Here is a 27,029-nt window from a genome sequence, read left to right as displayed (position 1 = left end):
ATCTTTTAGCATCTGTAGGCGTCTGTTGCGATCCTCCTCATCTGAGCAGATCCTGTGTATACGTAGGGCTTATCCGTAGGGGATGGCTTCTTTAACGTGTTTAGGGTGGAAGCTGGAGAAGTGGATCATCGTGAGGTTATCCGTGGGCTTGTGGTACAGTGAAGTGCTGAGGTGACTGTCCTTGATGGCGATGTGTGTGTCCAAGAATGCAATTGATTCCGGAGAGTAGTCCATGGTGAGATGGTGGGATGGAACGTGGTGATGTCATCATATAGTTGTTTCAGTGATTGTTCACCATGAGTCCAAAGGAAGAAAATGTCATCGATGTATTTAGTGTATAGCGTCGGTTGAAGGTGCGGTGAAGAGGTCTTGTTCGAACCTGTGCATTAAGATGTCGGTATATTGAAGTGCGAATTTGGTCTCCATGACTGTTCCATGTGTCTGGATAAAGAACTGGTTGTTGAAGGTGAAGATGTTGTGATCCAGGATGAAGCGGCTGAGTTGTAGAATTGCATCTGGAGATTGGCAGTTGTCGGCGTTGAGTACTGAGGCAGTTGCAGCAATGCTGTCGTCGTGGGGGATGCTGGTGTAGAGTGCCGAGACATCCCACAACGTCTTCACCTTCAACAACCAGTTCTTCATCCAGATACAAGGAACAGCCATGGGGACCAAATTCGCAAGACATGCCGAATCATCGACACAGATGCCATCATCTCACATGAGAACACCATCCACCAGATATACGGTACATACTCTTGCGACGCAGCCAACGTTGTCTACCTGAGACACTGCAGGAAAGGATCGCCCGAGGCATGGTACATTGGCAAGACCATGCAGACACTATGACGACGGATGAATGGACACCGCTTGTCAATTATCAGGCAGGAGTGTTCTTTTCCTGTCGGGGAACACTTCAGCAGTCAAGGGCATTCAGCCTCTGATCTTTGGGTAAGCATTCTCCAAGGCGGCCTTCAAGACACAGAACGCAGAATTGCCGAGCAAAAACTGATAGCCAAGTTCCGCACACATGAGGACAGCCTCAGCCGGGATCTTGGGTTCATGTCACACTATCTGTAACCCCCATGACTTGACTGGGCTTGCAAAATCTCACTAACTGTCCTGGCTTGAGACAGTTCACAGCTCTTTAACCTGTGCTTAACTCTCTCTCCACTCGCATTGTCTGTACCTGTAAAGACTTGATTACCTGTAAAGACTCGCATTCTAACCATTATCTTGTAAATTGAGTTTGTGACTTGTATGCCCTGTTGTGAACACAACTCTTCACTCACCTGAAGAAGGGGCAATGCTCCGAACGCTTGTGCTACCAAATAAACCTGTTGGACTTTAACCTGGTGTTGTGTGACTTCTAACAGTGTTTACCCCAGTCCAACGCCGGCATCTCCACATCATTCCTAAAGGTAGCATCAGCCCTAAATTTGTGCAACTTCAGAATACTCTTGTGTAGAATGGAGGCTTGCTTTCATAATGATACTTATCCTCTGTACTACAGGTCCCCCATTTTCTGTGTTTGGGGCAAGGGGCAGGATTAGCTTCGTGATTAGTTTCACTTTCATTTCATGCCTAAACAAACTACCACAGTAGCATAGACCCTGGGGTTTACTAAGGAATGGTGATACTGATGAACATCATGGAAGCTGCTCTGTGTAGTCAGTGTGAATCTTTTTTGAATAAGCTTCTCCTCTGCACAGAGGATAAGACCATAAGACCATAAGACATAGGAGCGGAAGTAAGGCCATTCGGCCCATCGAGTCCACTCCACCATTCAATCATGGTTGATTTCAACTCCATTTACCCGCTCTCTCCCCATAGCCCTTAATTCCTCGAGAAATCAAGAATTTATCAATTTCTGTCTTGAAGACGCTCAACGTCTCGGCCTCCACAGCCCTCTGTGGCAATGAATTCCACAGACCCACCACTCTCTGGCTGAAGAAATTTCTCCTCATCTCTGTTCTAAAGTGACTCCCTTTTATTCTAAGGCTGTGCCCCCGCGTCCTAGTCTCCCCTGTTAATGGAAACAACTTCCCTACGTCCATCCTATCTAAGCCGTTCATTATCTTGTAAGTTTCTATCAGATCTCCCCTCAACCTCCTAAACTCCAATACATATTTCAAAGATTGAATCTTCTAAGTATTTTACTAAACATGGTGCATGAGTTAGAAAATTGCATACGCACAAACCCAATATTAATTCACAGCACTGTTCAAGACTTTTTTGAAAGGGTTAATAATCACACAAGTTTAAAATTCACATAAGCTGCTATGAGAAAATAAAAGGTCTTTATAAAAGTTTTCACAGATGAGCACCAAGACCTTTAGTCTGAGAGAATTCATTAAATCAGACACCTGGAACTGGAAGAAGGGACTGATATCCACAGACACTGACAAACTGGGACATCACTGATAACTTAACAGTGATGAATTAGGTCAGCTAACATGAGTAAGTCTTCACACTGGTTGGATATTATAATTAAGCAAGCATAAGGTGATTGTGATTGGTTTTAATATCTGTACCTTCTGAATGATGTAACCGTAATCAATAACTGAGTGGATAGAGATAACTCTTATACCTTGATTGGTATCTGCTAATTAATTGTAATCGAATTTGAAACAAGAACTGCTTGTGTATTCCTGAATTCTGGGCTCTGGCTGGTTACCGGCACTGATCTGTGACTTTACAGGAACCTCGCTATATAGCTTGATTAAAACAGCTGTTTGAGAGAACTGTGTGACTTGAAGAGTAAAATTGTGATCAATAAAAAGGTTGACATCAAAGCCCGCAGCATTTCTAATGCTATGTTTGCCTGCTTCTATAGTATTTTAAAACTAGCAAGGCCTGTGCCCTGACAATATTTTATCTTTCCATCCACACAAATAAAACAGCTTACCCAGTCATCCACCATATTTCTGTCTGTGGGACCTATTTGTGTTAAGATGGCTCCTGTGCTAGCAGCTCCGAAATTAAGCTCCTCTTGTTTGTTGCTCAACCGGACCTTCGGTGCCACCTTTAGCCTCCACCCATCATCTTTCCTCCACTACTGAAGAACTGTTGGCACTAACCTCATCTGCAAATTCAAGTTAATTTACAGGTGCAGATTGCCTATCCTTGAAAACTATTTGTTCTGTGCTTTTATTGAGCTCTTTTAAACAACTGGAATTCTAATTAATTTGACTTCTGGACTTCTCTGTGATCAGGATAGCACGTCTGCAGACGTGGAAGTCTAATGTACAATTTAGTCACTTCAGGTTGAAAAGGTGAAGTGCATAAATGTTGCTTTGGACAGCTGGTTTAAGTATGAGTGGAGAATGATTTTGAATGCCTTTTTATTGGAACAGGTGAGAAAATGTCTCATTTGTGTACCAACTTTTTTTTCAGGTAGTGATTTGCATGTGGCATAACGTGTTCATTTCCAGCGGTTGCGATGCTTAATGTACCTTTGCTTCAACCACTTGTAAAGGATTCATCCTTCCCTTAATGGATGTCTGGCCTACTCAAGGTCGAGAGGAGAGAGGCACTGGATACTTCATTGTTTTTGTATTTGATCTAGATTAACATGGAGCATACTTCCATGCTACATAAGTGAGCTTGGGCGAGGCTTAGAGGCTTGCATGCTCAATGGAGTTGAGCTGGTAGTTTCTGCCTAATCTGTACTATTTGTATTTGTTGCTAGCTACATATCCATGGAACAATGATGTCAGCTAGATGAAAATCTAAGGTTCAATCTCTTGGTCTATATTGAGCTCAGCTTTTGTATGTTTGAATGAGTCAGTTGCTTCATAATGGCTAATGCAGTCCTGGAAGGCATTCATGAAAAATGATCTCAATCTTCTTCAGAATGTGTTCATAACTCAGTAAAGCAACAGTTAAGAAGTGAATATTTGTATCGTACAGCACTGATAGTAACTTTTGTAAATGGTCTGAGACCATTGTGTTTAGATGTATATCTGTATTGTCCATTATCTTGATCAAAGGGCAATCAGAGTAAAAATAACTAACTATTGAAGGGCCAGTTTCAATGAGATGAGAATGGATTTAGTTTCAATCATTTGGATATCAAGATTGACAGACAAAACTATAATTGAAAGATGGGCTTCCTTTAAAGAGGAGCTCATTCAGATACAGTCAAAGCACATTCCCACAATGGGGGAAAGATAGAATAAACAAAGCCAAGTCTCCCGAGATGATAAAAGAGAGCAAGATAGAGCAAAGGGTGTGTATAGTAATATCTGGTTGATAAATAGAAGTGTGAACCAGGGTAAATGTCGTAAGTTCAGAGAGACAGTGAAGAAAACAAAGGTTCTGACAAGAGACTAACAACCAATATAAAATGAAATGCAGAAGTCTTCAATGGGCATTTAAACAATAAAAGGGAGGAATAGGGCCAATGAGGGGTCTTAAGGCAACCAACGCAAGGAGACAAAGGGCATGGCTGAAGTATAGAAGGAAACATAGAAACATAGAAAAACTACAGCACAAACAGGCCCTTCGGCCCACAAGTTGTGCCGAACACATCCCTACCTTCTAGACCTACCTATAACCCTCCATCCTATTAAGCTCCATGTACTCATCCAGGAGTCTCTTAAAAGACCCTATTGAGTTCGCCTCCACCACCACTGACGGCAGCCGATTCCACTCGCCCACCACCCTCATTAGGTGAACTCTTCATTAGGTGAAGAGTTCACCTAATGAACTCTTCCCCATCCAATCCCCTTACCCTAGGGATATTCCAATCTATGTTTGGGAAATTAAAGTCTCCCATCACAACAACTCTGCTATTACTGCATCTCTCCAGGGTCTGTTTCCCTATCTGCTCCTCCTATATTCTGCACCCTCTCCTTTATTTCTCTAGGAACAGGTTTATTTGGAATCACAAGCTGCTCCTTCATCAGATGAGCGGAAAGGTAGGCCCCACAAACACGGCACATGCAGTCAAAGACACACTTGCCAATTTGTCTATAAATGTTGTGCTTGTGAACCTACCTCTCCACTCACCCGATGAAGGAGCAACGCTCCGAAAGCTCGTGATTCCAAATAAACCTGTTGGGTTTTAACCTGGTGGTGTGAGGCTTCTTACTGTGCCCACCCCAGTCCAACGCTGGCATCTCCACATCTTCTTAATGAACGGTCTGTACAGTGCACAAGAAATAATACTTTTCACTAGAAACTAGGAGCAGGAGTAGGCCATTTGGCCCTTCAAGCCTGCTCCACCATTTAATATGATTGCTATTAAAATCGAAAAAAAATAATCTCTTGAATATATTCAGTGACTTGGCCTCCGCACAGCCTTTTGTGTTTGAGAATTCCACAGGTTCACTACACTATGAATAAAGAAATCTTTCCTCATCTCAGTCCAAAATGGTCTACCCCGTATCCTGAGAATCTGTTCCCTGGTTCTGGATTACTACCAGGGAAACCAACCTTCTTGCATCTTGTCTGTTCATCCCCTTTGGAATTTTGTACGTTTCAATTCGATCTCCCTTTATCCTTCCAAATTGTAGTGAATACAGACTCAACCGAACCCATCTCTCCTCATGGGACAGTCCTTCCAACTCCGATATCAACCCAGTGAATCTCTGCTTCACTCCCTCTATTCCTAAATTATATCCTTTCTTAGGTAGTGAGACCAAAATTGCGCACACTACTCCAGGTGTGGTCTCACCAAGGTTCTGTATGACTGTAGTAAGACATCCCGACTTCTGGACTCAAATCCTCTTACAATGAAGGCCCACAAACCAGGTGCCTTCGTATTTTCTTACTGCACCTGCCTCTCCACTTTGATTGACAAGTGTACAAGGACACTTGTAGGACACTGAGTTTTTTGAAGGGGTAACCAAGAAGGTAGATGAGGGCAGTGCAGTTGATGTTGTCTACATGGACTTTAGCAAGGCCTTTGACAAGGTACCGCATGGTAGGTTGTTGCATAAAGTTAAATCGCACAGGATCCAGGGTGAGGACTCTAAATGTATACAAAATTGGCTTCTTGACAGAATAACAGTTTTAACAACACCAGGTTAAAGTCCAACAGGTTTATTTGGTATCATATACCATTAGCTTTCGGAGCGCTGCTCCTTCGTCAGATGGAGTGGAAATCTGCGCTCAAACAGGGCACAGAGACACAAAATCAAGTTACAGAATACTGATTAGAATGCAAATCTCTACAGTCAACCAGTTCTTAAAGATACAGACAATGTGAGTGGAGGGAGCATTAAGCACAGGTTAAAGAGATGTGTATTGTCTCCAGACAGGACAGCCAGGAGGCAAGCTGTGGGGGTTACTGATAGTGTGACATAAACCCAACATCCTGGTTTAGGCCGTCCTCATGTGTGCGGAACTTGGCTATCAGTTTCTGCTCAGAAATTTGGCATGGCCAATGCACCTAACTAGCACATCTTTGGGAGGAAACCGGAGCACCCGGAGGAAACCCACTCAGACACAGGAAGGACGTGCAGACTCCACACAGACAGTGACCCAAGCTGGCAATTGAACCTGGGTCCCTGGTGCTGTGAAGCAACAGTGCTAACCACTGTGCCACCCAAGTGTTTAATTTAGTTAAAGGTGTTTAATTTGACTGGATTTTTGATGAGACAATGGAGAGGTTTCAGGAGGGTAATGTGATGTACATCAATTTCCAAAAGGTGGTTGAGAAAGCCACATAACAGATTCAACCATAGAATAAAAGTGACAGGAAACTGAGTAGTAGTGAATGGTGATTTTTTTGGACTGCAGGGAAGTATACAATGGAGTTCCCTGGGCGTTGATACTTGGGTCATTTCTTTTCTGGATCTATAGTTATGACCAAGAGTTGGGGTGTACAGGGCACAATTCCAAAATTCGCAGATGACACAAAACTCGGGAGTATTGCAAATTGTGAGAGGAATAAAGATCGAGTTCAAGAATACATATGTTCTTGGAATGGGTGGACATGTGGCCGCTGAAATTTAATTCAGAGAAGTGTACAGTGATACATTGGAAGTAATGAATTGCAATATAAAATAGAGGATACAATTCTAAAGGGGCTCCGGAGCAGAGGGACCTGAGAGTGTAAGTGCATAAGTTGTTGGAAGGTGGAAGGGCAGGTTGAGAAAGTGGTTACTAAGGCATAATGGATCATGAACTATATAAAATAGAGGAATCGAGTACAAAAGCAAGGAAGTTATGCTGAGCTGTCACATGGGTATTATGTTCGCTTTATTGTGCCCTTTAGGAAGGATTTGAAGGCTCTGGGGAAGATGCACAAAAGCAAGAATGGTTCTGGGGATGAAGAACTTCAGTTACGTGGCTAGATTGTCGAAGCTGGGGCTGTGCTCTTCAGAGAAAAGAAGATTGAGAGGAGATTTAATAGAAATGTTCAAAATCATGAACGGAGTAGGTAGGGGAGAAGCTGTTCCCATTAACAGAAAGGCCAAGAGCCAGAGGACATCAATGTAAGCTAAATGTCCAAAGAAACAGAGGTGACACGAGGCAAACCTTTTATTATACAATGAATTGTTAGGATCTGGAATGTGCTGCCTGAGAGTGTGGTGGAGACAGATTAAATCATGCCTTTCAAAAGAGAGTTGGATAATTATCTAAAGAGAGAACAGTTACAGGGCGACAGGGGAAAAAAGCAGGGGTGTGGGACTAACTAAGTAACTTGTAAGAAAACTGACATGGACAGAATGGGTCAAATGGCCTCCTGTATTGAAATCAATCTATGATTCTATACAAGAGTAACCAAGGGTGTAGCACTTTTATTCCCTTGTGGTCTGGACCAGATATTCATGTGTTTAGCATGCATTTCAATCAAAAAAACACTTGGTAAGATGAGTCCAAGTGCAAATCATTGAGCCACTTTGACTGCATATCATGACTTCGCTATTCCTGGCTAGAATGGAGAGGGATTGGGTAATTCCAAGATTGATTTCACTTGCATCATTTGTAGGGTAACTATCCTGCATCTACTGCATTTTGCAAGATCTGCTGCAGTTGTGCTTTTTAAACAGACTGTTCTGTGAATAGTTTCTTATTTGCTGTGTGTCCTTCCATAAATCCCACTCCATCTCAACTAATTGGTTGGCGGTGGTGTCAACAGACATTGTTACTTTATTTCACTTCAGGTAAACAAACTGTAGCAGCTACGATCGAGCTTAATTAATTCAGTCATTACACTTTGTCATCTTACCTTTATACAGAATAATGAATAAACTACATTTCACCACATCAGTACTGAATTATTTAAAAATGACTATCAGTTACTCTCCTGCATTTGGTGTCTGGCAAAAATTTGCCCTTGCTGCTTTCGGTTTTAAAACTTGATTCCATATGTCTCTGTAACTTCTATTTTTTGCATCTGCTAGGACACTGCGCAGGATAAAGCAGTCCACTTAATTGGCATCCCATCCAGTGGCTTAAACATCCACTTCCTCCACCATCAGCATACTATGGCTTCAGTGTTGTATTATTCACAGGAAGTGCTGTAGAAGTCGTCTTCATTGCCAACTCTCAAATTCATGGTCACCGCCAGCAAGAAGGGCCAGGACAGCAGGCGCATGGAGGGGCTATCAGAGCTACAAGTTACATATACCAAACTGACAGAGCCATATATTCTCCTCGTGTCTGCGTGGGTTTCCTCCGGTTTCCTCCCACAGTCCAAAGATGTGCGGGTTAGGTTGATTGGCCATGCTAAAATTGCCCCTTAGTGTCCTGAGATGTGTAGGTTAGAGGGATTAGTGGGTAAAATATGTTGGGGTAGGGCCTGGATGGGATTGTGGTCGGTGCAGACTCGATGGGCGGAATGGCCTCTTTCTGTACTGTAGGGTTTCGATGATCACCATTCCGTAATTACTGCAACTTCCTCCCAAATAATAATTGTGGAAGCATCTTCATCACAGGCTGCGGTCACCTTCCTCAGGGAAAATAGTGCAATACATGCTGGCCTTATTAGTCTCGAGAATGAATTTTAAAATTTAAAGACTAAAACCAACATCGAAGTGCCAAATGCCTGGTAGATGTAACCTTCCCAAACAGTGGGTTTGATATCTTTGAGTTTCCAAGACCGGTTAACCAATTGCATTTTGTAGTAGGTGTTTGGGGAATAAGATTAAAGTTTAACCTATGAGTATCTTAATCATCATTGATATTTAAAAAATGTGTGAATACATTTTACTTCAAAACAATCCTTAAATGTAGCTTACTTTCTAATTCCTTTGGAGAAAAATGGTTGAACAGTCCTAAAACATGTGAAGTACAAAATGGGGAAAAACATAGATCAGTACTGGGGCCTTAGTATTTCACCATATTTATTAATGACTCGAATGACAGTTTGGCCCACATCTTCTGGTCTGCTGATATTTGGAGCCATGATGTGGAGATGCCAGCGTTGGACTGGGGTAAACACAGTAAGAAGTCTCACAACACCAGGTTAAAGTCCAACAGGTTTATTTGGTAGCACAAGCAACAAGTTTTCGGAGCACTACACCTTCATCAGGTGAGTGGGAGTTGTGTTCACAAACAGGGCAGATATAGACACAAACCCAATTTACAAGATAATGGTTGGAATGCGAGTTAAAAAAACTCTAATTCCAACCATTATCTTGCAAATTGAGTTTGTGTCTATATCTGCCCTGTTTGTGAACACAATTCCCACTCACCTGATGAAGGGGCAGTGCTCCGAAAGCTTGTGGCTTGTACTACCAAATAAACCTGTTGGACTTTAACCTGGTGTTGTGAGACTTCTTATGATATTTGGAGACCAGATGTGCTTTGGGACCACTTGGAAGTCCCAGCACAAGGACTCTGTGGGAATTGTCCAGCAAGTTTCAACTCCCACTGGGCAGTTCCCCTGCTCCCCCACACCTGTGAAAAAAGTTTCCAACTCGGAGTTATGGTTGGAGACTTCAGAGCTCCTCCCATTTACTTAACTGGATAGTCAGACTTTGGGGGGGGGGGAGGGGGGCGGAGGTAGAATGTGAGATCATTTACTTTAGATGGCAGACTGACAGAACAGAATATTTTCCAAACCACAAGAGGTTGGGAAGTGCAGAAGAGCAAAAACGTTTCTGCATCCTGGTACAGAAATTAATAAAAGCTAGTGTTTAGGTATACAATTTTTAAAAAAAAATCAAGCCAAAGGAATTTTATTTTTTATTTCAAGGGGCTAGAATATAGTGGGGAATAATTGTCCTTCAGGTGCAGAGTGCCTTTATTGCCCATCTGGAGTGCTACATTCAATTTTTCCCATTCTCACTTCAGAAAGTTATATTGGCCTTGCAAATGATACAGCACAGTTTCAGTGGGATTATACTAGGTCTTAAAACGTTATCTTATGAGGATACGGCATAATTTTGCGTTGTATTCACTTGAACTTAAAAGGGTCGAGGGGTGATCTAATTGAAGTTTTGACAACATTAAAGGAATTCAACTGAGTAAATACAGAGATTTTTTTTTCTGTTGGAGACATTCCGAAATAAAGGGGCACAATCTTAAAATTGGAATTATGCCATTTAAGTGAATTCTCAAGTGAATTTGAGTGAATTCAAGCAACGCTTTGCTAAAAATCTCCATCCTCATTCATGGCTGGGATTCTCCAGTGTTGTGTAAGCGACTGGAGTTTTGGCTGGAATGCCAAATTCTACATTCTCATTTGCAGCGGGTCGGCCATGACAAAATTGGAAATTCCTGCCCTTTACCTCGTGCAACGGTCTGCCTGAAAAATGTGGATGCAAGTTAAATTTTCACGATTGATAGATTTTTGTTTGATTAACTTGTCAATGGTAAATCAGTTCGAGATGCTGATCAGCCATGCACTAATTGAATGAAAGAGTAAACTTAGGAGCTGAATTGTCTATTCATTTGCATTGCTGCTGTGTGTTGAGACCCTTGTTGCTTGTGTTGTTATGAGAGAGTGGCATGAAAATTTAAAGGTGATTGTGAATTTTTAAAAAACTAACTTGTCTTCCAATAACCTACATGTTTTCATATGATGTGTAATAGGTAGATTAGAAGAGTTTTAATTTATCATCATCAGCTCACAAAGGATCTATATAAAGCAAGTTGTTGTAAAAAAATGTTTTGTTTTTTGAAGTATTTAATTTAATGACTGTTAATTGATGTTTATATATGTAACTTTTATATATGTCTTTTAAGGTCAAAAATGACAGAAGCGGAGAAGGATCTGGTGGCTAAGATGCTACGTGCAGTCCTGCAGTCGAGTAAAGATGGTGTGGCTTTCACAAGGCTGCAGGGAGAGTATAAACAACTCACAGGTGAAGTAATCCCTCATAAACAGCTTGGATTTCCAACTCTTGAGAACTACTTGAAAAGCATTCCTTCAGTTGTGAAGTTTGGAGTTAATAAAAATGGTGAGGTAAGTCATTGATTAAAGATTCATTTTTCTCTCAGACACAATTCCTTACCCCCACCCCTCAGATCAGGAATTGAATCTGTTGCTTTTCTGACAATTGCAATGTAGTACCATGACGTATCCATCAGACCAATGGGAAATGTAATCAATGACTTTATTCTTAATTTTTTTTCGGTTGATTGTTTAACTTCTGATTGGCTTATACTGTGTTTTTCTTTGCATTGGGGTTTCCTATGTCCTTTTAACCTGTTTCAAGAACCCAACAAATTCCTTCATTTCAAAGAATTTACAGGAAAAAATGTACCTCATCCTAAAGGAAACTCAAAATAGTCCAAACCAATCACTGACACCTTCTTTGTTGCTTAATTTGACCGTCTATAGTTTATCTGTATCTAGTGTCGGATGGGTGGGAGGCTGGGTCCATGCCAACATTACAGTTGTTAAGTTGGAAGTCCAACGATTACTACAATTTTACTTTGATTTGAAGATGAATATTTTTTAAATATCGAAAATAAATTGTAAAGAAATATTTCCCAATGGTTCAGCTGACTAAGGCTGTGGGTAGCTAAGCTGCGTAAGACAGGAAGGTTCTGTGCTGTGCTTGGTCTGTGCTATGTTCGGGTGTCATAGCCAACTAACATTTGCTGTGGAGGCTCACATGAAAAATAATACTTCTGATGAAGTACTGGAGGACACCCAAAACGATAGAAATATACCCCAGCAAGAAATATTCTCTCTCGGAAGAAGGAAGTTGATAAAATTAATTAACTATGAAATGTAAAGGTACTTAGCTGTACAGACCAAGAATGACTCAAATTATTCGCTGATGAATGCTGAATTAGATGACCTCAGAGTGGCTGTTGATTTTAATATTTACAAGAGTGGAAAAGAAAAAGAAATCCCAAAACTTGTGTCTGATCACTGCCTACTAGTGTCTGCTGGTAACTATTTGCATGGAAATGAGATGAGGGCAGAGTTAGACTGAGCAACGGTGCACATTCAATCAAGTAGTCTGATATGCTTGGTTCTCGCATGAATAATCACCGTGGAATGGCTCATTGCCTGTGGGCTACATAATAACTTGAATTTATATAGCTTCAACAGAAATATAGGTGAGAAGAATTCATTATAAGAAGGAAGTTCTCCACAGTACAGACGGAGGAGCTGGAAAATGCAAAATTGAGGCACCTTTTTAACAGCAAGACCAATTTACATCATAAATGTGAGCATACGCTATATGTGTGTATACGAACAAACAACAAGTGGCAGAAAATGGTAGACGTTGTTTACAGGTCCAACAATAGCTTTAGTGCAAGGCAAATTGGGAAATTTAAGATGAATATAATAACGGTATTATGGTCATCTTGGGGAGTTCACTCTTTTGTATAGCATAGGTCAACTAAACTTGCAGTCATAGTGTGAACTGTGGAGGAAGAATTCATGGAATGTATAGAAGATAGTCTTCTAGATCAGTATGTTGAAAAACCAACCACAGGACAGGCAATTTTGGGTCTAGTATTGCACGATACGAGATGGTTAATTAATAATGTTGTAATTATGGGTCCTCTAGGGAAAAGGGACCATAATATGATAGAATTTTGTACTAAATTTAAACTAGAGTACATTAATTCAGAACAAAGCAAAATACATAGGTACGAATAACATGTTGCTAAGTAGTTTGGGGAACTACATTGAAAAATAAGATATAGCATTTAAAAAATTAATACATAATTTGCACCAACTATGCATTCCCTTCAGGCACAAGCTCTACAACGTTGGCTGAGAAGAGTTAAAGATACTGTTAGATCAAAAGAAGAGGCAGATGGCATTGCCAAAACAAGCAGGAAACATGAAGATTTTAGACTTCAGCAACAGAGGACCAAAAAATTGAAATGGAAAGGGAAAAGTGAATATGAGAGTAGACTAGAAAGAGACATAACTGATTGTAAACATTCTTGTACAAATGTAATTTTTATTTTTATTCATTCATGGAATGTGGGAGTATTGGTGAGGCCAACATATAGGGCGGCATGGTCGCACAGTGGTTAGCACTGCTGCTTCACAGCTCCAGGGACCTGGGTCACTGTCTGTGTGGAGTTTGTACATTCTCCTCGTGTCTGCGTGGGTTTCCTCCGGGTGCTTCGGTTTCCTCCCACAGTCCAAAAATGTGCGGGTTAGGTTGATTGGCCATGCTAAAGTTGCCCCTTAGTGTCCTGAGATGCATAGGTTAGAGGGATTAGCGGGTAAATATGTAGGGATATGGGGGTAGGGCCTGGGTGGTCGGTGCAGACCCGATGGGCCAAATGGCCTCTTTCTGTGCTGTAGGGTTTCTATGATTGAACATTGATTGTCCATCCCTAATTGACCTTGAGAAGGCAGTGGCGAACTGCCTTCTTGAAACGCTGCAGTCCATGTGTAGTTACACTCATGGCGCTGTTTGGGAGGGCGCTCCACGATTTTGACGCAGTGAATAAATATATTTATTTCCAATATATTTCCAAGTAAACATGGTGAGTGGCTTGGAGGGGAACTTTCAGATGGTAGTGTTCCCATGTGTCTGCTACCTTTTGTCATTCTAGATGGTAGCAATTGTAGTTTTGGAAGGTGCTGTCCATGAAGCTAGGTGAGTTCCTGCAGTGCATCTTGTTGATGATATACACTTCTGCTATTGTGCGTCAGTAGTGCAGGGTGAATGTTTGTGGATGAGATGCTAATCAAGCAGGCTGCTTTGTCTTGGATGGAGTTGAGTTTGTTGTTACTCATCCAGGCAAGTGGAGAGTATTCCACCACACTGCTGACTTGTGCCATGTAGATGATGAATAGGCTTTGGAGGGTCAGGAGGTGAGTAACTCACCACAGGATTCATAGCCTCTGACCCGTTCTTGTAGCCACGGTATTTAAATGGCTAGTCCTGTTCAGTTTCTGGTCAATGGTAAGTTCCCAAAAATGTTGATAATGGGAGATTCAGTGATGGTAACGCCGTTGGATATCAAGGCATGATGGTTAGATTCTCTCTTGTTAGAGATAGTCATTGCCTGGCATACAAGGAGACCAGACCTGGAGTGTGTGTGGTTTTTCTCTCCTTACCTAAGGAGAGACAAACTCCTGCTAAAGAGAGTGCAGTGAATGCTTACTAGACAATTCCTGGGGTGAGGAAATTGTTCTCTGAGAAGAGATTTGAGTAGACTAGGCCTATATTCCATGGAGTTTAGAAAAATGAGGAGTGGTTTCATTGAAACGTGAAATTCTTAAGAGGCTTAACAACACAGGTTAGAGTCTTATAATAAAGGGTCAGCCATTTAGGACTGGGATGAGGAGAAATTTCTTCATTTCAAAGGTTGTGATTCTTTGGAATTCTGTACCCACTTGAGCTGTGGATGCTCAGTCATTGAGTATATTCAAGACAGAAGTTGATTTTATTTTTTGGCTACTGAGGATAAGGGAATAGTGTAGGAGGATGGAGTTGAAATAGATGATCAGCCATGATTTTCTTGAATAGCAAAACAGGCTTCAAGGGCCAAACAGCAAATCTGAGCTTCTATTTTATGTGGATTTTCTTATATGATGAAGCAGGAAGCTGACAGACATCTAGCATCAGGATCTGCATGAAATGTGGGTTTTTAATATAGTTATGGAAAACATAAACTGATTCTGGATCTTGCTTCAGAAAGCATAATCAAACAGATCATAAAATAAGTCTCCCTTTAAAAAAAAAACTTCAATCCCGAAAGTTGATTTATTTTTCTGTTTGATCCACAGGTTGTTTGTTTTGCTACTATTAACAACGAAATTGCACACATTGCTAAACTGGTGGCCCGTCAACGCAGTCCTAAGAAGAGGTATGGTGGGCAAACATTGGTAAATTCCCAAGTACGGTTAAAACGTGTTCCACCAGCCACCCAAGTTGGTAAGTCAACCGCAACCATTGTCAACTTTTTAGTATGTGAATCCTTCTGAAAAAATTATGTATTAAGTTAGTTGAAGCTAAAATTCTTAAGATATATCAAGTCCATCTTTTGATCTCTATATCAAGTTCCAATTCATTGTTGCCATTGTGGTTCTAAAACTTCATTGGTTTTAGACAAATCGCTGAGTGTGATTTGAAGTTTAATCTCTCAAGATTGAGTGTAAATATTTTAATCTAAATTCCAAGTGGTTTCTGTTTTGAAAATTCAGTTAATTACTGAGTTTGTGTCAAAGTCAGATTTTAACATTTATCCAGTGTTGTCTAGCCTCCTTTGTTCCGCATTGTTGCAATTTTTGGTGTTCCAATCCAAGTAGGCCAAGTTGAATCAGTTTTGCTCTTTGATCTCCCAGTAGCATATCAGAAAAGAACTTGCATTTCTCTAGTGCCTTTCACATTCTCAGAATATTCCACAGTGTTTTATAAGCACAATAACTACTTCATATTTTGGGTTGCACAAAGCAGATGAATTTCAACATTTTTCCTCAATGTAAAGGCACCTTGTTGTCCTTCAAAGCATAAATGCAAAGATGATGTGTACAGTGGAATTATGCAAACTCTATCTGATATATTTGAAGTAGCACACTAAGTTGCGACGTAATGTGTGTCACCACAATATTATGGAATCCAAGTGGTGGTGCATGAGCCTTGACTAGGTTCCAGACTCTGCACAGTTTCTTCTCTCTGCTAGCAATATATATGTAGCTTGCCTCCTCCACTTCTGAGATCTTTGTTCAGTTATGTTCAGAGCTCACTGTAATAGCTGCCTATTTCCTAAACACAGTGAACTGAAGGGTTAAAATTTTGAGCAACTTAATTATTGATGCTAGTAATTGATTTTTTTTGTATTTGTAACAGTTGTTAAGGGTGATTACTAGGGCCAAGAACAGTTTTTATTGTAAAGTGCAGTTATCGAGTGGCTTGCTTTGCAGAAAAGCAGTTTCTCGACTCTGGTCATCACCTGCCTATGAAGGACAGCTTTATAAAATTGAGATGGGGAGGTAATCTTGCACCCTTTGGGCTGCTGCCCAAGTTGAAGCAGAGTTTTCAATTTGTTTTTGGAAACTGGTGCTGCTTCCCCAAAATATTTAAAATTTGCTGGTGGCAGCAGAGTATGACTGTTTTACTACACATGGTGAAAGCAATGCAAACTCATAAGCCACAATATAAATCAACTGCTGCTTGTCTGATCTGGTCTGACCCAGTGGCAGTTTAGAGTAAGAAGAAGGTTGACTGAATTTGGGTGAGATAGGAGGCCAGGCAGTTCAGGTAACTCTCATCTGTGGCAGTCTTGTTTATAGATTGATATTTGATATTTTGGGATACAGGCTAATTGTGACCTTTATCGTCTGTGGTGAGTTAGTAACTTTCCCTCATTTATCTAGTGGTTAGAAAAGAGAACGATATCTCATTTTTTCTGGGTTGTAGTTCTCATGTAAACATGGTTCATCGATTTCTCTTATTTCAAACAATTTTTCTTGATGTGGATTGCTAGAAGTATTGTTTGATATGAATACCCTATGTGCATGCATTATATTATAAGATCCTGCACTCTCCAGTGAATTGGGGAGATGAGTATTCCATAAACATACGATTGCGTGCTTGGCTTCAATCCATAAATGACTGGACTTCTACCTTGAACTCATTGTTTTCCTCCTCGGATTTCTCAAGTGAACCTTTGGTGGCAAACTCTTCAGACCACTTGTTTGCAAGAAGTCACTGTATAATGTTAGGACCAGACCGGAACCCCTAGTTACATTAGTAAGCCAGACTAGACCAAGATTTTTCAAATTTTGGCATAAATGTGAAAATAAGATATTTATTTCCAGGAATGATTCCACTGATGAAGTAGGGATCTTTTATAGTGAAACAAATGTTTTATTTCATAACACAGTTTAAATATAATAACAAATGAATCAGCTTAACCATTAACAGTTGAACAGTATTTAAAAATGAAAGGAAATAACTTTCTGGTTGATGACTGCTCCCGTTCTGAATAAGCCACATTGATGCATAGGTCAAACCCACTTTTAAATAAATACAATTAGCAAACCCAGGCATGCATACTTTAACATTTGTTAACCCTCTTGGAGCTTTCAAGAGAGTCCCAAAAGCCTGCAAAATTTTTGTGACTCCAGTCAGGCTTCAGCTGCAACTGCTTTCTGCATAAGTTTATCCTCTGTGCTGCAGATCCAATTCTGCACATTAACCATATCATCTCGTGACCATGGCAGTCACTCGAATAAGAAATCCCATGGGAACTTAAATAAACAAAAGTTCATTAGCTCTGCTTAAAATAAGCACTTGCATGATTGAAATTAGTAATTACCCTATAGTCCCAAAATCTGAGCTGCATTCCTACCAGACATACCGACTGCCTGTAGAATAAAGCTGAATTTTTAAACATTCCCCTTACACATGTTTTTTTTATCAATTGCACTACTATCATCACAATGCGCGCAGTCCTACTAGACAGCATACATTTCTCTATTGACATATGCCATGAGGAATATCCTGTCATAGTGTTGTTGTAAGCATCTTTCTATTTGAATGTATATGCTGATGTATTTGGCAGGTGTGAACATGCGCGAGTAACATCATCGGTAGCACGGGCTTTCGCAGGTTTAGTCTCACCACTAGTGCAACTTGCTGCCTCCAGTCCTGAGATCATGCTATACTGTATTTCCATACTTTTATAAGTAAAGGAGTTTAAATATCACATTGCATTCGACTACCTTTTTGTGGCCAAGTTACCACATCTTCTTTTGGGAGAATTTAAAGCCTGAATCATTCAGATTTGAAATGTTATAAAATCTGATTATTTTGGATGAAATTCCGACATTTCAGTTTCTTTACTAAAGTACACAAAGTGTAGGTGGTATGCAGAAGGCTCCCTCGAGGTGGGATTTTGCGTTTCATCCCACGAGGAGTAGTGTGAATTATCCTTTACTTTAGCTTCTATTTATCTTACTTGCAGGTTGATTCTGTTGGCATTAGTTTGGATTATTCCAGGTATGCCAGGTATTTATTCTGCCAACTGTTAGTTGACAGGGTGTTTCTGGGGGTCAGATTCATCTACATTTCATCTTAGTCTTGCCTGGCAACATTCATTTGACTTTATTTTGGTAGTTCTTTCCATCTATTTTGGGATTTAATCTCTCGTTCCAGTTGAACCTTTTATACCTTTGTCATGCTGTTTGTTTAATTGTAAAGGTATATATTTTTCTACATTGTAATTTTTATTCCAGTTTTAGTATTTGAGTAAGTTTTGCAATATAGAATTGTGCATTTTTGTGGAATTGATCTATTTTGAAAAATCTACACATTTCTGGAGTTGCGGAATAATAATTATGATAGATGCAAGAGACACATTTGAAAAGACTTTGAGGCTTGCAAAGTCTATCGATCAAAAGCATCTTTAACAAACCATCTTTCACAAATCTTATCTATCTGGTTGTCTCTCATCCAAAATTTCTGTGAATGGATAGTCACTCAAATGATCACTGCAATTCATGCATTTGTTAGTGTGGTGTCAATTTTACTCGGGAATAATGGGAGGAAAGAACTAGTGTATATTTTAAATTTGCGACTGACGAAGCATCAATCATATTGAATCCACTATGTTGGCATTGTGACCTGATTTTTGTTGTGAAAGATTTGTCTGATTCTCCCTATTGGTGATCCAAGCTTATTCTTGTGGTTTGGTGAATGAGTCTGGCTAATTAAGACCCACGATTAAATTTCTATTTTATAATGTATTCTTCTCCTTCCTTTTAGGAAAACCTAAAGCAACTTTAAGGCAACCAGAGTACACTAACCAGCCAGGAAAAGGGAGCCGGAGAACAACTAACTCTACGAGGGGAAAAGGAAGCATCCAAGGAGCAAAGACTGGCTTGGGAAGAGAGGTGCTTTCAGATTCTAAAATACATGCACCAATTGCTGGTGTGCCTAAGGATGCTTCAATTCGTAAACCTCTATCTGTTACAATCAATAGGTAATATTTAATATAATGTACAGTACATTAAAATATTTAAAGGGAATCTCATGCATCAGAGTGAATCGCTAAATATTTTGAATTTGGTAGATTATTCCTTGTGAAAGCTGGAACCAAATATCCCTAAGGTGGCAGAAATCAAGTGGGGACATAGCTAAAGTTTAAAGTTTAAATTTAAAGTTTAACTATTAGTCACAAGTAAGGCTTGCATTAACACTGCAATGAAGTTACTGTGAAATTCCCCTAGTGGCCACACTCCGGTGCCTATTTGGGCCTAACCAGCATGTCTTTCAGACTGTGGGAGGAAACTGGAGCACCCGGAGGAAACCCACGCAGACACGGGGAGAACGTGCAAACTCCACACAGACAGTGACCCAAACCGGGAATCAAACCTGGGTCCCTGGCGCTGTGAGGCAGCAGTGCTAGCCACTGTGCCACCGTGCCACCCTATAAGTCAACATCTTTGCAAATAAAACCAACCTCTAGTGTTAAATCAGTTCATTTTTTTTGAACTTTGACCGGAGGGAACAATTGAAAAAATGTTGCTGACTTTCCTTTACTTGCTGACTGTGTGAATTAACCTGTTATTTGTTGGGTTAATGGTTCTTGCCTGTGGAACCAGTCGAAAGATGTACCATAAAAACAGAAAATGAAGATCCAAGTCATGAAAAGTTTACTGCTCCTTTCTCCACAAATGCTGCCAGAACTGCTGAGTGTTTCCAGCATTTTCTATTATTTCAAATTTCCAGCATCTGGAATATTTTGCTTTTGTACAGAGGTGTTAACATTGGCTTTAGCATTCCTGAAGAATGTTTGGGAAGGGAATTGCTGACTGTTCTGATTTGCTGTCCATTGACACTTGCTAGAAGCTACAGGGGAAGGTGAAGTTGGTTACTTTTTTTTCAACCCTGCGCACTTGTTATTTCCCTGGTTGAGTAGGTTGCTGCTGCATGCTTTTCAGGCTTGTAAGATTTGTGTTAGTTGGAGAAGATGTAGAGCAACTAACTGGCTGCACCTGAAGAGCAGGGATTTTTTTGAGAATTTTTGCAGTTTAGATGATGGAATAAAATAACATTTTGGGGAGAAGGTGAAATAAAAATCTAACATGTTTGTTCATTATTATTGTAGCAAGTGTTTTCTGTAACAGAACCATCTGTTCACTTTGATTTTAGAAACATTAAGGCAAACCTAAGGTAAAATTGTTAATATGTTGTGAGTTTTCCAAGTGGATTAAAATGCTGGATAAAGGATTGATCAATTTAATAGATTTATTCTACAGATGTAATGCTGGAAGAAATATGAGGCAATTTTATGAAATGTGTAAAACACCTGGAATAATAATCATGGGAGATTTCAATTACTGCAAATAAACTGGTAGGGAAAGGTGAAAAGGAAATGACGTTGTTGCACTGCATCCAGGACTCCTTTCTTACTCAGCATATAAGAAGTTGAACAAGCAAGGAATCATTACTGGGTCTAGTAATGGGAAATACAAGAGATAAGTGTAAATTAATACCTAGGGAATAGCAATCATAACGTAGGCTTAAAATGAATAAATAAAATACTCTTGAAGCTAATGTCAGAACATGTGAGTCAGGGACAGATAGTAGAATGGGAGTAAATGAGTGTAAGGGTGGCTACTCAAACTCGTAGAAGGTGGGAAATGTTACTGGGACCACTGTTCACAATTTATTTTAATGACTTGGACTTGGGAATCAGAAGTATAACTTCTAAACTTGTAAACAATAAATTTGGGGATCTAGTTAATACAAAGAATGCAATAAAATATTGGAAGAAATTAATAAACTTGAAGAATGAGCATACAATTGGCAAATTTCAATTTGTGAGGATGAAATAGTGCGTTTTGGTAAGAAGAACAAGGTCACAAGTTGCTTGGATATTAAGTCTAAATGGAGTATAGGAGACAAGACATTGTGTGTATAGACACACAAAGCGTTAAAAGTAGTATTAGAGGTTAATATGGCCACATGAAAAGAAAAACAAAGCATATAGGAGGAAAGACATGTTAATTTTTTATCCAGCTTCGGTTGGACCACACTTACACAGTGTGGAGTACTGGTCTTTCTAACATAGAACATAGAGGCATCAGCAAAGATGCAGAAAAGATTATCTGGAATACTTGAACATGCTGAGACTCTTTTCTCCAGGAAAGGAGACCTTGGAAGGTGACCTGAAAATAAGACCATAAGACATAGGAGCAGAATTAGGCCACTTGGCCCATCGAGTCTGCTCCGCCATTCAATCATGGCTGATAGTTTTCTCATCCCCATTCTCCTGCCTTTTCCCCATAACCCCTGATCCCCTTATTAATCAAGAATCTATCTATCTCTGTCTTAAAGACACTCAATGACCTGGCCTCCACAACCTTATACGGCAAAGAGTTCCACAGATTCACCACTCTCTGGCTGAAGAAATTCCTCCTCGGGTGGAATGGTGTTTAAGATAATAAAAGGAAATAATCGGGTAGTTGTATATAAATAGACTCCTTGTGAGGTTTATGTAGTTAGAGATTATGAATATATGATGGGCACTAATAACTAAGATTAATAGTTTAAATGTACTACCTACATGCTAAAAAGAAAATTTTTGTAGATTATGGATGGGTACTGCGATCTGTTTCTAACAATGACTACACCATTTAGGAACTTCAGGATGCTTTATCTGTCTTGAGGACTATCAGCTGATTGAGTCAAGCTTAGGATTTCTGAGCTTGAGGGGCAGCTGCAGTTACTGCAGAGCATCAGAAGAGGCTGAGAATGATCTTGTTCACATGTTCCCTTGGTGGCTGCTTCACAGTTCAACATAGTAGATGGATGACCATCTGAAAAGGCAGGAAGAGACAGAAATGTAGCAGTCTCAAATCATTACTCAACATGGAAGTGATGATTCCATGAAGGAATGCATCAAGACCACGGCACCAATGGACAGGGTCTGTGTAGGAGGCTGAAGAGTAGAAATGCAGTTGTTATAAAATATTCCATATTTCGGGAGACAGATGGACAATTCCGCAACCATCATTGTGAGTCCTGCACAGAGATGATACAGAATATTCTGCAAGGCGTGAGCCAGAAGTTGTGGCACACATTGGGACCAACAACATAAAAGAGGGCAGGTATTGAGGTCCAACTAGAAATCAGAGAAACCCTACAGTGCAGAAACAGGCCATTCGGCCCATCAAGTCTGCGCTGACCACAATCCCACCCAGGCCCTACTCCCATATCCCTACACATATTACCCGCTAATCCCTCTAACCTACACATCTCAGGACACTAAGGGGCAATTTTAGCATGGCCAATCAACCTAACCCGCACATCTTTGGACTGTGGGAGGAAACCGGAGCACCCGGAGGAAACCCACACAGACACGAGGAGAATGTGCAAACTCCACACAGACAGTGACCCAAGCCGGGAATCGAACCCAGGTCCCTGGAGCTGTGAAGCAGCAGTGCTAACCACTGTGCTACCGTGCCGCCATGTTAGACTTTCAGAAGCTAGGGAAGAAGTTTAACAAATACGATCTCTTTGGTAGTAATTTGTTTAACGCCAGCGCCACCCACTAACAAGCAGCAATAGAAGATGGAGTGGTCAGATTCTTGGGCCATTGGGGTAAGTTTTAAGCCAAGGCCAGGATACCATTTGCCTTCCAAATTACTTACTGCACCTGCATGTTAACTCTTAATTGGTCATGAACAAAGACATCCAGGTCCCTTTGGGCAGGAACATGACTCGATCTTTTAGCATTTTTAAAACCAGTCCACATTTCTTTTTTTAACCCAAGTGGGTAACTTAATTTTCACATATTCCACCTGCCATGTTCTTGCTCACTCAGCCTGTCTAAATCCCATTGAAGCCTCTTTGCATCCTCCTTATGTACATTCCCACTGGTTTTGTCATCAGCAAACTCAGAAATATTATACTTGGTCCCCACATCCAATCACAGATATATATTGTGGGGCCTAAGCACTGATCCCTGCGGTACCCCACTAGTCACAGTTCACCAACCTGAGACTGACTTGTTTACTTTTACTCTGTTTTCTGCCTGTCGACCAGTTTTCAATCCATGCCAGTATATTCCCGATCCTGTGCACTCTAATTCTGTTTACTAACTTTGTCTGTTATTGAATTTAGTGAAAGTCTTCTGAAAATGTAAATATACTATATCTATTCTGCTAGGCATATCCTCAAAAAACTTGAGGCTTGTCAAATTTTGCTTCATTAAGTCTTATGTTGAGCCTGCCCAACCCTATCATTTTCTAAGTATCCAGTTGTCACATCCTAGATAATGGCATTTTCTGTACTACTGATGTTAGGCTAACAGGTCTGTAGTTCCCCATTTTCTCTCTCCCTCCTTAAACAGTGGGTTTGCATTTGCTACCTTCCAATCTACAGGAACCGTTTCAGAATCTATTTAATTTTGGAAGATAGCCACCAGGGAATCCATTCGCTCTGCAACCACAACTTTCAACACTCTGGAATGTAGACCATCAGATCCAGGGTATTTATCAACTTTCACCCCCATTAGTTTATCCAGTATTACTTTCTTACTAATATCTTTCAGTTCCTCATTCCCACCAGTCCCTTGGTTCTCTAGTATTTCTTGGATGTTTTTTGTATCTTCCTCCAGGAAGACAGACACCAAGTATTTGTTTAGTTTCTCTGTCATTTCCTTATTCCCTATTATAACTTCTGTTTCTTCCTATAATGAACCCACATTTGTCTTTGCTAATCTTTTTCTTTTTACCTACCTATAGAAGCTTTTGCAGTCCATTTTCATGTTTTTCACAAGTTTACTTTCAATTTTAAGAAGCTCCCAATCCTCAGGCTTACTATTTCTTGGTAACTTTATAAGCCTCTTCATTTGATCTAATACGATCTTTTAACTTCTCGTGTTAGCCACAGTTAGATCACTTTTCCTGTTGGAGTTTTGTGCCTCAAAGGAATGTATATTTGGAGTAAATCATGTATTCTTTAAATGCTAGTCCATTGCCTGTATATTGTTATACCTTTTAATGAAGTTTCCCAACCTATCACTGCCAGCTTGCTCCTCATAACTTCATAGTGTCCTTTGTTTAGGTTTAAGATCCTAGTTTCCAATTGAACTACATTACGTAAAGTAAAATTCTATCATATTATAATCAATCATCTCAAGACTCCTTTACAACAAGATTATTAATTAGCCCTTTTCCAATGCATAATACGATAAGATCTAAGATAGCACGTTCCCTCGTTGGTTCCTCAACAAACTTCTAGAAAACCATCTTGTATAAATTCCAGGAATTTGTCCTCCACAGCATTGGTGTTAATTTGGTTTACTCAATCTAACTGTAGATTGAAGCCCCCCCACAATTACTGTATTATGCTTGTTACATGCACCTTAATTTCCTGACTTGTATTGTGCCCTACATTACCACCACCAATTGGTAGCCTGTAAATATCTCCCACCAATGTTTGCTGCCCCTTGCTGTCTCTCGGCTCCACCCAAACTGACCCTACATCTTAATCTTCCGATCTGAGATCCTCTCTCATTAATGTACTGACCACCTCCTTTATTAACAGCACTACCCCACCTCCCTTTCCTTTTTAATGAACTAAACATTCAGTTCCCAGCCTTGGTTACCTTGCAGTCACATCTCTGTAATGGCAATTAAATCAGACCCATTTACTTTTATTTGTGCCATCAATTCATCAACCTTGTTATAACAAAGAACAATACAGCACAGGAACAGGCCCTTCGGCCCTCCAAGCCCGTGCCGCTCCCCGGTCCAGGATTGAATCCTGAATCCAGGATCCCCGCCCAATTTTCCAGCCTATCTACATCCTAATATCCTATCCACCGAGCTGTCCCTCACAGCTACGATGCTTTGTTCATCACAACCTATTAACTCCCCCCCACCCCCCCATTCCAGACCATGTGATCTCCAGGGAGAGGCGAAAACCCAGAGTGAAAACCCCAGGGCCAATATGGGGAAAAAAAATCTGGGAAATTCCTCTCCGACCCCCTGAGGCGATAGAAACGAGTCCAGGAGATCACACTGGCCCTGATCAGAAAATGCTTCCCAACCCTATTCATTTCCACTTCTGCTTTACGAACACCATCTGAATTCCCTGCCCCCGAGACAGGTTCCCAACTATCCGCAGTCTCGCTCTGTACTGGCACCAGCAAGATGATCATAGAATGAAGCCTTGAAACGAGAAACAAAGAACAATTAGCCCGCGCCGCTCCCTGGTCCAAACTAGACCACTCTTTTGTATCCCTCCATTCCCACTCCGTTCATATAGCTGTCTAGATAAGTCTTAAACGTTCCCAGTGTGTCCGGCAACACATTCCAGGCCCCCACGACCCTCTGTGTAAAATATGTCCTTCTGATATCTGTGTTAAACCTCCCCCCCCTTCACCTTGAACCTATGACCCCTCGTGAACGTCACCACCGACCCGGGGAAAAGCTTCCCACCGTTCACCCTATCTATGCCTTTCATAATTTTATACACCTCTATTAAGTCTCCCCTCATCCTCCGTCTTTCCAAGGAGAACAACCCCAGTTTCCCCAATCTCTCCTCATAACCAAGCCCCTCCATACCAGGCAACATCCTGGTAAACCTCCTCTGTACTCTCTCCAAAGCCTCCACGTCCTTCTGGTAGTGTGGCGACCAGAACTGGACGCAGTATTCCAAATGCGGCCGAACCAACGTTCTATACATCTGCAACATCAGACCCCAACTTTTATACTCTATGCCCCATCCTATAAAGGCAAGCATGCCATATGCCTTCTTCACCGCCTTCTCCACCTGTGACGTCGCCTTCAAAGATCTGTGGACTTGCACACCCAGGTCCCTCTGCGTCTCCACACCCTTTATGGTTCTTCCATTTATCGTGTAGCTCCTCCCTACATTATTCCCACCAAAATGCATCACTTCGCATTTATCAGGATTGAACTCCATCTGCCATTTCTTTGCCCAAATTTCCAGCCTATCTATATCCTTCTGTAGCCTCTGACAATGTTCCTCACTATCTGCAAGTCCTGCCAGTTTTGTGTCGTCCGCAAACTTACTGATCACCCCAGTTACTCCTCCTTCCAGATCATTTATATAAATCACAAACAGCAGAGGTCCCAATACAGAGCCCTGCGGTACACCACTAGTCACAGGCCTCCAGCCGGAAAAAGACCCTTCCACTACCACCCTCTGTCTTCTATGACCAAGCCAGTTCTCCACCCATCTAGCCACCTCCCCCTTTATCCCATGAGATCCAACCTTTTTCACTAGCCTACCATGAGGGACTTTGTCAAACGCTTTACTAAAGTCCATATAGACAACATCCACGGCCCTTCCTTCGTCAACCATTCTGGTCACTTCTTCAAAAAACACCACCAGGTTAGTGAGGCAGGTTATGAATGGTGCTGGTATTCAGATAGACTGCCTTTAATTTTGCCCTTTTCTGTATTCAATGCTGCCCTTTGTTTCCACTGCCTTCCGATTTTGGTTAGACTTTTCTTCCTTCTATTATCAGCATTGTTTCTATGCCCTCTGAATTCCCTCACTCGTTCTCACCCCTTTGCCAAACTAACTTAAACACCCCCCAACAGCACAAGCTAATCATCTGGCATGAATATTGATTCCAGTCCTGCTAAGATGTAAGCTGTCCACCTTGTACAGATCCACCTGCCCCAGAACTGGTGCCAATGATTCATAGGT

At 40.9% G+C, this 27,029-nt stretch overlaps 1 protein-coding gene across 6 annotated transcripts in view; it reads left to right on the top strand.

Annotated features, from left to right (window-relative positions):
* Positions 1–27,029, top strand: part of LOC144494845 (tudor domain-containing protein 7-like) — a 134,150-nt gene that overhangs the window by 11,876 nt on the left and 95,245 nt on the right. For 3 of the 6 annotated variants that reach the window (XM_078214270.1, XM_078214267.1, XM_078214268.1), the window contains exons 2-4: positions 11,143–11,362; positions 15,119–15,266; positions 19,101–19,317. In XM_078214270.1, coding sequence (XP_078070396.1) covers positions 11,150–11,362; positions 15,119–15,266; positions 19,101–19,317 — 578 coding nt within the window. In that variant the 5' untranslated portion in view covers positions 11,143–11,149. Of the gene's footprint in view, positions 1–3,231; positions 3,354–11,142; positions 11,363–12,466; positions 12,582–15,118; positions 15,267–19,100; positions 19,318–27,029 lie in introns of those variants that run through there. The other 3 variants (XM_078214269.1, XM_078214266.1, XM_078214271.1) reach the window with 2 other exon arrangements.

Source organism: Mustelus asterias, chromosome 6 (assembly GCF_964213995.1).
Source record: "Mustelus asterias chromosome 6, sMusAst1.hap1.1, whole genome shotgun sequence".
NCBI lineage: Eukaryota > Metazoa > Chordata > Chondrichthyes > Carcharhiniformes > Triakidae > Mustelus > Mustelus asterias.
The sequence above is the reverse complement of the archived record's forward strand: the minus strand, read 5'-3'. Positions and strand labels throughout refer to the sequence as shown.